General features: G+C 36.5%; 1 protein-coding gene across 2 annotated transcripts in view; it reads right to left on the bottom strand.

Annotated features, from left to right (window-relative positions):
* The window catches only part of GLRA3 (glycine receptor alpha 3), a 100,025-nt gene that overhangs the window by 9,922 nt on the left and 77,082 nt on the right, over nt 1–13,021 (bottom strand). The window contains exons 7-9 of one of the 2 annotated variants that reach the window (XM_087737229.1): nt 7,425–7,639; nt 5,667–5,813; nt 403–522 (exon numbers count right to left, since the gene is read on the bottom strand). In XM_087737229.1, the coding sequence (XP_087593355.1) occupies nt 403–522; nt 5,667–5,813; nt 7,425–7,639 (482 nt within the window). The remainder of the gene's footprint in view (nt 1–402; nt 523–5,666; nt 5,814–7,424; nt 7,640–13,021) is intronic. The other variant, XM_087737230.1, reaches the window with a different exon arrangement.

Genomic DNA, 13,021 nt, shown 5'->3' with positions numbered 1-13,021 from the left:
GGAGACTTATTTGAAGCCTTGGCTTTGGTTATTTGGACACTATATTTTTTACTGTTCATTTTTGAGAAGAAAAGTATTATTGAATTGTTTTGCACTACAAACAGCTTGGTTTTAAATGCTGATCTGGTAGCAACTGATTTCTACTTGAAATCTCAGTTTCTTTGAAGTTGCAGAAAGTAAAATTTTAGTACTGTGTTTTAATCCAGATTTAAACAGATCAAAATGGATTACGAAATTAACAAGACAGGTACCTTTATCAACATTTCACGTCATCACATACAGGTAGCAATGAAGGTATATGGAGTTCACATGGGAAGACATTATTTCAGACAAAAGGACAGGGCCTCTGTTAATGATTGGATATCACATTATGACAAATGGGACATCTTCTTCATAGTTTACCCTTAAATTTGTACTGTAGATTTGAGGCAAAGTCCCGTCTATAGGTCCTGTGCATCTCAAGCCATTGCTATGCTGCAATGATTCACTGATTTCATTTCCATCAAGAACTCCCTCAAAATACTTTCATCAAAATGGATGGGTTGACCAAAAAGAAAACAAAAGAAAAGAGGTGTGATTACCATTAAAGACAATCTAGCTTCCATGTCTATTTTCCTCACTAAAGATACAGTGATCTTTAGATTTTTGAAAATAGAATTAAAAGATTGACTATCCTGAAAACTAAATATATTAATAGCTAATCTAAAATCAGAGTTTTATTCAGTATATGTACACGGTTTATGTTTTTCCCCGTACAGTGTAAATGCATCTAAGAAAAAGCACTGATCATAGGTATGTTTCAGTATCCTTGTATGACTTCTAATTCTGCTGTTTTTTTACTTTAGTCTTTCAAGACTGAAAGGACTGTAATTGTAAAGGAAAAATTAATATTCATTCATTCTGAAGGAATGTTTCCATCACATTAGCAATATAATATTTGTGAAATAGTTATGCTCATTGGTCAGATTTCTTTCTCTGACAGAGACAAAGCACTATGGATCGTATACTGACTACCAAATGAAGTCTCAAATTAGGAACCAAAATTCCCCTGTTCTCCCCTGCCATTTGCGTAACCATAAAGAAATGAGACCCTTTTTGAAAAATCTCCTCTGCCTATTGTGATGCCTGTTGGAAAACGACGAGTATGTTGCATATCATGCTGCAATAACAGTTTTTGTTTATAAATGTATTTACAAAACAATCCCAGACACTTCAAAATTTTTGTTCATTCTATACAAATTGGATTGGGCCTCTGAAAAGAAATTTGCCTTTTAGTTATTTGGAATCATTGAGTGAGGTCCATACTTACAACCATAAAAACGGTAGCCAGAGGGTGCAGTTATACCTAAGAATCGCCTTTGATACTGCTGTTTCTGTTGTCTGGGAAGGGAGGCTGCAAATGTATTATGTGGTGTAAGAAAGAGGCAATGACTGTAGGTGGAAAAAGCATAAGGAAAATGGCAAGGATAGATGAGCTTTGGATGACAAAATTTCTTGATACAGCTCTGTACATAATTACATTTTGTATGACTATAATCTTCCATAAATCTCAGCAGCTCATATTTTTTTGCTACACCTGTTTACTGCAGGGGTTTTATCTGAGTTTGATCATATGCTTTTTAAGAGAGAGATTTCTGTTCTCTTGTGTTTTTAATCAGTATTGAGAAGGATAACCCATAGTTTTGATTAAATTTACAAAAGACTCCAACCTGGCAAAACCTGCAAATTTGTTTGAGGATATGTTGAGGTAAAATTGAATTCAATGATTTGGACAGAGTCTGCAAAATACAGGAGGAGAGTCAGTAGGTGCAAATACAAGGTACGACATTTAGCCAGGAAAAATCAACTTCACAAACATAAGATGGAAAGTGAATGGCTCTGCAGTAGTTCTGGAAAAAGACCTGGGAGTTATGGAAGGTCACAATCTTGATATGGGTCAATACCATGCTGTTGTTAAAAAGGCAAGTGTCAAACTGGTTTGGATAAACAAGTGTATAACTTGCATGATGTGGTCCTTTGGCTGTTCTCAGCTGTTACTGGGTAGGCTTCATGTCACAAACACAGTTTGGAGGAATTATATGGACTTATTAGGAGAATTTCCAGGGAAGGAGAATGAGCAAAAAAGAGACTGTACCAACTGGGAATATTTAAAGAAAAGACGACTGAATGGAAATGTGCAAATGGCTACATAAAGGACTAAAGTAGTCTGTTCTCTGTGCCGCTTCTAGACAAGCCATGAGAGGCCAAAAAAGGCATGAGTAAAAACTTTCTAAACCATTGGAATAAATTGCAGGGGAGGTTCTGGAATTTTTATGACTGGGATGAATTAGGTATAACTGATCCTGACTTAGGTCAGGAAAATGGATTCACTGACCTCCCAAGGGCATTCCAGCACTGAAATTCAATCGTTTGACCGTTGCTAGGGTTACTTGGTAAAAGTAAATATTTCTTTCAACGAGCATGTCTTTTTAATTACAAAGAAAATAGACTTTGGAATTTCTTCAGCTGCCCTATTGCAATTAGATATTATTCATACGTGTTCTCTTCCATCAACATATACCTGAAATGAAACATTTCCAAAACCATCTATTTTTGGACTTTTGCAACACAGCCGAATCACTAGGAATTTTGCTGTACCCTTGGAGATAAAATGCCAGTGCCAAAAAATTCTGTTTCCATCAGTTGGATGGTAGAAAAAACCTAATCCTAGTAAAATGTCCCAAGATGGTAAACATATAGGACGAAAAAGTCTAATAAGTTATCCTAACTGCTCTATTTCTCTAATGCATTTGGACATAAATACTGAATATAATACCAGTTTTCACTTTGAAAAGAAAGAGGATTCAATGTTCAAGGAAGCCCCTGAAGTTTATTTTAAATGCAGCCTTTTAAACTAACTTCTTTTCATGTCCTTTGACTTTGTGGTCAAACGAACATTTCTTTATACATGGTAGTTTTAAACATCAATACAATATAATTCCTGAGAGCCAGCAGCTGTTTGACCTAATCCAAAGGGATAACAAACACATACAAAACTTTATAATCATAAGCTATAGTAACTGCCTTTGAAAAAGACAAAAGAGGAAGGAAACAGAAGTTAATTTGACTTACGGTCCTAGGGCCTGCATTTCATGTTAGAAATTGTGGTGAATAAATAATAACATTTGTGGTAAGGAAGGTTAGTTATTAACTGCTTTCTTTAATCCATAAAACATCATTTATTATTTGTATAAAACAGGGTTTAGGATGCGATCCAAATTTTTTGAAGAGGTAAAATCTCCATACTGTAACATTTGAAGTTCTAGTATACTTGTTGGGCAAAGAATGGTTTAATAAAACATTGAGAAAAAGAGAAGCAATGAGCTGAGCTGTCTCTAGAGCTTGAGAAGGTGTATTCTCAAAGGTTAACTCTGACCAGGAGCTCTAGCTCTACATAGAATTGGAGTCAGTCAAGAAATGTTCAGTTAATCTTCAGAAAAATATTTATTTGTCAAAATCATAACCTTGTATGGGAACAAAGCATTTTTTGGTAAATTTAGGCTGAGAAACTTGTCTCATGATGAAACATACAGATGCAGGGAGGAAGGGAAAGCCATATATGCCTGAACATAGTTAATACCCTCACCTGGGTATGTTACGAAGAAAAACATTGAGAAATGCATGGCTTCATCTTTCAATCTAAGGGGAGTACTTGATACTTTATTATAGACCCTGCATCTCTAAGTCTAATGCTCAAATTTTATGATAATCTAGTAGACAACCTACCTGAAGCTAGAAGACTAAGTGTAAAATTAGAATAAGGACTTTTAAGTGTGAATTCAAAAATACCATAACATCAAGCACTGATCCAGCAAAACATTTAAGTCAATGAGACTATTCATGTGCATACTCTTTTGTTAAGCGGTCTTCTCTTAGAAGTGCTTTGTATGTTGTGGATCCTTCCTCACATACCTCTAAACTGAAATTTGATTGATTGTGATTGCTGAAGAAGCGCCTTTGGTGAGCTTGAAGTCTTGCTAAGAGGGGGCTGGAAAGAGATTTGATTTGATTCTGAGGAAGGAAGGTAATGTTACCTGTCAGTTTCTAATCCTGTGGTTATAATTGATCCCTATTCAGGGAAGTGAAAAGGCATCACTAAAGTTGTATATGGTGAATTTGCCTGAGATGCAGAAGACACTATAATACATGGTGGAAAAAAAGAAAGGACTGAAAGTATAGTCACATAATATATCACTCACCACAGCTGTTTGCATTTGATAGATGACGCATTTGTTGTGGCTCACCTGCCCCCTGTCTGGTAATCCGTCTCTGCCCATCCCATTCCCCCCATTCCAAACCTTTAAGCAGCTTTCAGAGAGCTGCCATATTTCAAAACCAAACACCCTGTCACAAAAGTGCTGCTTTCCTCCTGTGTGTCTCAGAAAGCGTTTTTTCTGCTACTGTCAGCAAAAAGAAAAAAGCACATTTTTCACAGGGACAGATATTGAAAGCAGGTACATGCAGTCTGAATCATCCTCTGTGCTACAGTACATGAGTTCCTCTCTGCACCTGAAAAAGTCTAGGACTTGACACACAGGAACAGGCAAATGTACAAAAATGTCATTTTCATTTGACTGTCCAGCCTGCCTTTTAACATGAAGTCTTGCTAGCAGAGACTGCTTAGGTAGGCTTTACAGCATTACAGATTTTCAGTATCTTCTAAGTAAAAGGGAAACAACCTGTTAAATGTCTTCTCCTTGAGATGTAAGCATTAAATTGAGGCAAGTCTTCAAGGACAAAAGATAGCTGAACTGAGTCATGTTGTTATGGGCATGCTTTCATCCACAGTAGTATTCTAGATAGTGACTGAAAGCCAGTGGAAAGACTCTGCATCGCATCAGTGGTGGGTACTCACTTAATGAGTAGGTTAGAGAAATATTTACTCTTTTTAAAATCAGGAGTTACATATTTTTGTAAGAAATTTTGCTTGTTGTTTGATTTAACTGCGGACTTCAGAATTCAAACCTGTAGCCTTAGCTGTTTGACTTTGCACATTGGTAGTGACTTATTTTACTGGTAGTCTAGATAGCTTCAGCTATAAAATAAATATTAACAACCATTGCTGTATTAAAGTTTCTTACTAGTTGTATCAACAATTTACAGTAAATTAACATGATAGAAGGAAAAAAACCCACCTTCTCAGCCTTTTAAAATAAATTGTTTGTTCTTCCACCAATAGTATTATTTGAATAAGTATTTTTTGCATTAAAAAATATTTACATGAAACACAGCTCTTGAGGTTTTGATCCGAATACTAGAATGAAGTTAAGAAACATTATTTGTTAAATCTCAATGTGGTACAAACTGCTGCATGAGCCAGTAACATTCATCCACTGAAGTATAATCTGACTCTTCTAACAGAGTGAAATTCATCCTTGTGCAGATGGCTCCCACATGGTCCATGCCTCATTTAAATCCCTCTTAATCCCTCTTTCGAGAATTCAAGTTGGATTTATGCAGCGCATAGTCCTTGTAGTGACCCTCTGCCTATAGTGAATTTCATTCTGTGCTGCCATTTTATTTATATTGCCACTTTAAGCTGCAGTATGTTTACCAAATTAACCCTATATCCTGGCATAAATCAATCTCAGACTCTCTTTCAAAGCTGTGAATACTGTTACTTTTACCTTGTTCTTCTTCCTCTTGCGGCGGAATCGCAGAAGTTCTTTATGCTGCCTTGACACAAAGTTTACAGCTGCATATTCCAAAAGTGCAGAAAATACAAAGAGCAGACACACAGCCATCCAGATGTCAATCGCTTTGACATATGACACCTATGGAGAGAATAGAGCAGAAGACTGAATGTGTTAAAACCACAGATGTGAAGTTTAGTATTTCATGTCAGGAGGAAGTGCATTAATATCCTCATATCCCAACACTACTTTTATCAAACAAAACTTAACATGAAAGCTAGATAACAAAAGGGACAACAATTCAATCTATCAGGGTTAAATATTATTTTTAAAAATGTAGTCTTTCACAAAATGCATTTACTGTTTATGTCATTAACCGTTCCTCACAGTGTACTGTGTATTTTATCACAAACCAAATAATCCACAAGAAGCACATGCTCTTCCTCCATTTGTCCCACTGAGATCTGTAAATGATACTAGGGAACCAGAGGATAGCTTATAGTGGGACCAGTGGGAATTCTTGTATTATAATGGATCTGATTTAAAGTTCCTGGAATAGAAATTAGGCAGAAGAAGGGAGATAGATGGAGAACTCTGATGTGTTCATTCTCTTCTAATATAGGCATGGTAAATCAAAGATGTAGGTTAAAATTAGTCCTGTAATTTTGACACAGTGGAAGTACTGAAAATCAACTACAGAGTAGATGAACTCATTGCGGTCCTTTATTGCCAAACTCAGCTGCAGGACATAATCTGAACTAGGAAAGTAGGGCCTGTTCCCTCTCTGTGTGCAGATTTACAAGAGCTTTATCATATGAGCCAACATAGCTAGTTTCAGGCCTCAGAAATGTGGCAAAAACATCTGTAGCTCTCTTTGGTAACCCCTTACATTCTTGCTTTTCTAAGTTTTTATAACATTCCATTTTCTTATCTGTTGATGCTACGTTCGGATGCATTTGTATCCATATACTTGAGGCACAAAGCACACTCTCCTCTGTTAAGGGTAACTATTTTACTTAGAAAAAAATTTCATCAGCCAACCTAAAAATACCATTTTAAAACTAATACAAAAGTGGACTTTGCATATTTTTATTGTATACTTTTTATTTCTATTAACTGCAATGGCACATGAAGATGGTCAAGGAACAACCCTTAAAATGAAAAAGAAAATCTTGAAAACAATGACAAGTCAGAAAACTTAAACAGTTAATCATATACTTTAAGCTGTTTACATTGTGTAGTGTACCATTCTTTATACAATTGTTTGGAGCTAGTTAGCTTCACATTTTTCTACATTTTAATGTAAATGTGTTTGTAACTAGTGAGTTAACTCATAACGTAGGCAGCTTTTGGGAGAGGAATATCATTGAGAACAGGTTGGAATCTATGACCTTTAGAAATTCAGTCGTATTTGCTAGCATGTCATCAGATACTGGGATCTGGAAAAGGATGAGCTAGTCAATTGCTAACAAACAGCATTTATGTAGTACTGAATAACATCACTTTCATCACTTGCTGAAGTTTATGGAATTTAGTAGATATGTGATTGGCCAAATAGTTGAGACAGGAGAGAAATAGAATATATTTGATTGGTGGGTCCAAAAAACCCTAAATATTTCAAAGTTATTTATCTCCTTTAGAAGATGCTTAAATGCTAATAATTAAAACACATATTATAAGGTTGACTGAAGGTATTTATTTGCAACATAGCATTATGACTACTGTGGTACAAACAAAGGAAGTTCTGCCTACCTTTGGAAGAGATGCTCGTGAACCTGAGCTTTGTGTTGTCATGGTCAGTACAGTTGTTATGCCTAAAGCAACTCTGGCTGGAGCTGCATCCATATTGATCCAAAATGACACCCAGGAGAGAATGACGATCAAGAGACTCGGTATGTACATCTGGATGAGATAGTAACCCATCTGCCTCTCAAGGTGAAATCGGACTTCAATACATGTAAACTTTCCTTTTTATAACAAAGAAGAAATATTCAATAGAAATAGAAAGTTCTTTACTGTTAATATCTAGTGCACCCTCTAAAGAACTTACACGCTATCAAATATATTTGTTATCTAATGAAAGATGAATGGTGTGATTTCTCTTCAGTGATATTTAATATGTACAGTCCTCATGATAACAGGAGTATCTACTGGAAAGGAAGCGGACAGAAAAACTGAAAATTTAAGAATTCGACAAGCTCTGGAACACTTCTTTCCTTATAAAAACAGAGAGATGACTAAACCAGAAATCATTATGACATAGGGAAGTTCCTCTGTGTGATCACACTTGTTATTCAACTTAGTGTTTGGAAATGCTGCTGTATGCAAAGAAAAGGCTCGCTCTCCCATTGTATAAAATCTCCTTTATCTTTTGGTTCGATTTTAAGCTTAAATTTATTTTTTTTTAATCCAATGAATTTGGGAAAAATATACTAAGAAAGATCAGTGTGGGTTATCAACAGGAGATCCTGCTAAATCTCTTCCTTTTCCGCATTCAAACTCTTCCAACTCAAAAGTACAATGACCAAGATTCAAAGAGAAATTGAGGACTTGAGATTAGGCAACTTTAGGAAGCTGATTAAATGGCCTATTTTTTCCAAATACTGAACATCAAGCAACTTCCACTAATTTAACAAAACCAGAACAAAAAAATCTATTGTTTGCTTATACCATTTTTTCCTCTTATCTAGATTGGTTTTTTTACCCTGTAAACTGTAGATTACTTCACAGATCTTGACCTGGTCTGATTAGGCTTTCTAATTCTGCTCAATGCTCATATTAGTCACATATGAATGGTGCTGAAGGCAATGCTCTTACTATAAATAGTGTATACGTGAAACAGTTTCTCACAGCAAGAAATATACAGATTTCTTCCTTATTTGAATGACAGCATTTCCTAATTCTAAATTTAACATGGAAAGCTATGTAGTTATTTATTTCTGAAGTGGTATGAAGTTTTTTGGTTATGTTTTCCAGTAGTTTTTGATAGATATTTTGCTAATCCATTTTTATTTGCCAAAATGCCATTTTATAGCAAATTGTTGCACATTAATAGTGCTTTAATATTTATCATATTAACAAAATTTATGTAATGGACTTATTTATGAGCTTATTCTACACTAATTTAATATATTGTGTATTATGCTGTGACAACAGTATTAGGCACACAGAATTGAGTTTCAGATAAAATCAAACTGTAATGTTTTTATCTGGGCATAATAAGTGCTTGGAACTATCTTCTGAACTTCATTATTTTCATAATAGTTCTCTTAACAGGCCATTAGTTCTTTCTATGATGTCATAGTAAATGTGATTATATGAAATTTTTATTCTGCTGAGGAACTAAAAAAAACATTTAGAAAGACAGTCATTATGGTGTTAAATTTTAAAATGACATGATATATCTGAGGAGTTTTATATCTGCCAGCTCAGTTATTAGTTCCATTCCTAATTGCCGGTGTTTTTTGAATCCTGTCTACACTCCTGAAATCTGTGTCCCAAATCCTGGCTCAACCATCTGCTGCCCCAGCTTCAAAACTGATTTCTGCTTCAATCAAGGAATTAAGTCCTGGTTTAACAAAGTGAATGGGAATTTTAGTGTTTACTTCAGAAAAGGCCGGGATTTTCCCCTATGTTTGTCTTCCAGGATCTTCAAAAGGATATCTACATGATACATTCTTTTACTTAGCAGTTCATCACACCCCATACAGCTAGAAGTTCTGCTCTGACTGGCCTTTGTCAGAATCATATTCTTACTTCAAGCTGGTCCTTACTCTGAAGATTTCTTCTTTTGTGACATTTGCTCTGTTAATTCAGCAGCCTTGGACAGCAGCAGTCTCTCTCTCAGTAAATCATGGTGGTAAGGAGTGACAGAAATGCATCAACCAAATCTAGGTCTCTTGCAAAGCCACTTTACGTGGCATCACATCGGCAAGAATTACAGTTCAACATGCAACATTTTCTTCTTATAAGGTCCTATATTCTTCTTTCAAAACAAATTAGGAAGGAAAACTAAGGAGCATCAGAATGGGTACTATGCATAATTGGAGTGTCAATAAACATTGGCTATATTTCTTGTACATTGTTTTTTTTCTCCAAAGAAAAGTGGGATGAGAGATCTGAGTCTCTTTCCTGAGTACTCAAGTGGGCTTGAATTATTACAGAGATCTCAGCACAAAAATACCGTGGTCTTAAACAAGGAGCAATAAATAATATATTAGCTCTGATGTGGATTATTTTTATGGAGTTACAGTTTGACAGATTTGTCTGAACTAAGGAGAAAGAGAAGAATAGCTGTGGACAACAGAAACCTAACAAAATTAAAGAGGTTCTGAATGAAAGGAGTGAAAATGGAATATATTGTAACCACAGAAAAGGTGAGGAAAAAAAGATGGGATTATGAAGAGGCCAGAAGTAGGACTGAGTGATGTGTCAGAGGAATTACACTGAATGTTTTTTTCTTGGTTTTGTATATTTGTAAATGTCATTTGCCAAGGTAAAAAAACAAACCAAACCAAACCCAAAAAAGTGAAGTGTGTCTCAAAGTGGAAAAATATCTCAGCTTAACTCCACAGAATGTCTGACACAGACTCCTGCCTTTGTTTTAGGCCCAGTGAGTTTATGGCCATGCCAGTCATATGTCCACTGCTTCCCAGTCAAGACCACTGTGTTCCTCATCTGCTCTGTTCCAGTGTAGCACTGAAAAAATAACATGTGGCAACTCCCCAGGGAGACTGGTGGCTACCCAGGTAGGCACCTCTGTTACTCCACTGCTGACTATTGGCTTTCTCACCAGTGGAAGACAGCAGAGGAGAAAGGCAGCAGTTGGAAGTCAGTCTTGGCACTGCAGTTGCAGCAGTTGCTGGTCTAAGTGTGGAAGGGTTGATGTTAGTTTTTGCCCTTCCTGGCTGAGATCAGAACCACCTGCATAAACTTGTCTAATGAAACAGAATGTAAAAAAAGAACATTTGCACTAGCAGATGTGAGCTTCAGCTAGGAGGTGGCCAGCAGAGGACATGCTGTTGTTTCCCAGCTGAAGCCAGCATCCGGCTGTCGGCCCCCTTTCTATTTCTGTATTCCATTTCAAACTCAAAGCCAAGTTAGCTGTGGTTTAATCTATTTGACTGGAAGCTTGAATGGATCAGAAGAGACACACACATGAAGTCATCTCAGCTGGGGAAGGAGACAGGCAAGCAGCTAAAAACATTGCTCTAATGTTCATTTGCAGTACATAAAAGGTAAGCTCTCATTCATTCCGATATGCACTGTAAATGTCACGGAGAGTGGCTAGGAGTATATGAAACCTTTGTGGTATTGTGGTTTTGCTGAGGCTGAGTAACAAAACAAGACACAATGCTAATTTCAGACCAGGGCTAAACATAGATGTGCGCACAGTCCATACAATAGACAGATTTTTGTAATGCAAAAGGAAGAACAACTATTGAGGTCTTCCTAAAGGATAAGATTTTTTTCCTGAAACAGAGGCTATATTCTTTGTGCTTGTAAGTCTAGCCTAACCAGGGATTCAAGTGTGAGAAAGGGACCAAAAGTGCTGCCTTGCTGAATGCTGTACCTATGCATATGACGTGTACTGGTACAAATGCATGGGATGATGTATTTTTCTCTCTTACACATGTTCTTTGGTAACAATGTCAGATCTGCCGGGCTGGCATGATTTCGATGCAATGTCCACACTGCAACCAATATTAGAGTGGAAAAATATATACTCCAGTCAGTCTATATGATTTTTCTTTCCCCCAGAAAGTGTAAGTGGCTTTCCTTGGGAGTCAGTGTCTAGGTCACATTCTTTTTTTTGTTGTTGCTGTTGTGGCCAACTGTGAGTAACCCAAGAAAAGCAATTTTCTATCTTAGCTTACCTTCACGCTGCGCAGCCCCCTCGGACCATGGCAGGTGCTGTTTAAGCAGTGGGTTATGCAGGCGGCAGTATGCCTATGTGATTAAAAGGCACTGCCAGCCCTGTGGGATGTACACGGGAAATCAAGCATAAGTAGTACCTTTCAGGCCATAAGGGGTCCTTCTTTTCAGTTTTATCTGCCTCAAACCTCTCCAGAGGCAGTAGGTGGTAGAACTTAAATATATTTGACCCCTTTTAGCAACCATTAAGATATCCGTTGGGGGAAGGTCTTCTTACTGTACCCTTATAATGTCATGGTCATTTTTGCCGTTCCCAGGAAGGCTGAGGAGCTGTTTCTGAAGCTACATAGAAAACTTTCATAATGGAGAATCACCTTAGGAAACTGAGCCAAGGAAATAGTGTGCCTGAGAAATAATTAATAAGGATAAGCATAATAATAATTGTTAATTCATGATGAAATTAAAAATTAGTAACATAATAAATATAAAATGAAAAAGTATAAACAAAAAAAAGGAAATAAATATGCAGAGATTCAATGGTTAATCCACGCAGAATGGAGAGATATCCGCTGAAGGTGCTGGTTCTTGATACTACTTTAGATACTAGTAAGTCATAGTCTGGCTTTCCTTATAAGAAAATACGTTGATAATGCTAATATCTGATCTACTGTGAAATATTTTATGGATATAGAGAAGACTGTGACCTAAAGACTATATAGCTTAATGAAATTACATTAAACTATTTACTTAAAATAAGAATTTTATACTTGCTGAATAGAGAATGGTTCAAAGCTCAGCAAAATTGAACTAAACTAAGTTAAGCAAATCTGAATAAATCTTTATGGAAGCCTGCAGAGTATGAGTCTTAGATCTGGGAAGTGGATATTTTATATTCTGATTCCAACACATCTGTCAATATGGATGTAGACTGCACAATTCTGTTTTTACCAGTGACTGATGACCAAAAAACAGCCAGCCCAAGGGCCAGAATATTGCTAGCTATGGAGATTTGCTAACAGTGTCCTGGGGCAATTGAACTGTGATGATGGCCCTGTCTAGCACTGCGTTTTCCCCCTTGAAAAACAGCTAGAGACATAGGTTTAACATGAGATTAAGTAGTGAGAGACAGCAGGAAAGGAGGAAGGGAGAGTGAGACTTCTTCAGTGGCTAGGATATGCTCAGCCTAAATGGCTGACTTAAATTAAGATCCCTTAATACACTATAGAGCTTCTCTCATTTGTCTGTCTTCTGGAAATCCCTTTCTTAAGCAGCTCAATTCCTCTACTCCCCATAAAGATCCTAAGCATTCAAGATCAATCTGAGCTTGAAAATGGTGTTAGTTTATTTATTTCAAGGTGCTATTCTAAACCATTTGTTTATCATTTTTAGACTTGTAAAAATCACAGTTCCTTATTTTATGTGGAAAAGATAACATATTGCAAAAGCCAGCTGACACACTTTTCTCTATAGAGACA

This window comes from Nipponia nippon, unplaced genomic scaffold (assembly GCF_047370975.1).
Source record: "Nipponia nippon isolate SJK-2023a ecotype South Korea unplaced genomic scaffold, ASM4737097v1 scaffold_6, whole genome shotgun sequence".
NCBI lineage: Eukaryota > Metazoa > Chordata > Aves > Pelecaniformes > Threskiornithidae > Nipponia > Nipponia nippon.
The sequence above is the reverse complement of the archived record's forward strand: the minus strand, read 5'-3'. Positions and strand labels throughout refer to the sequence as shown.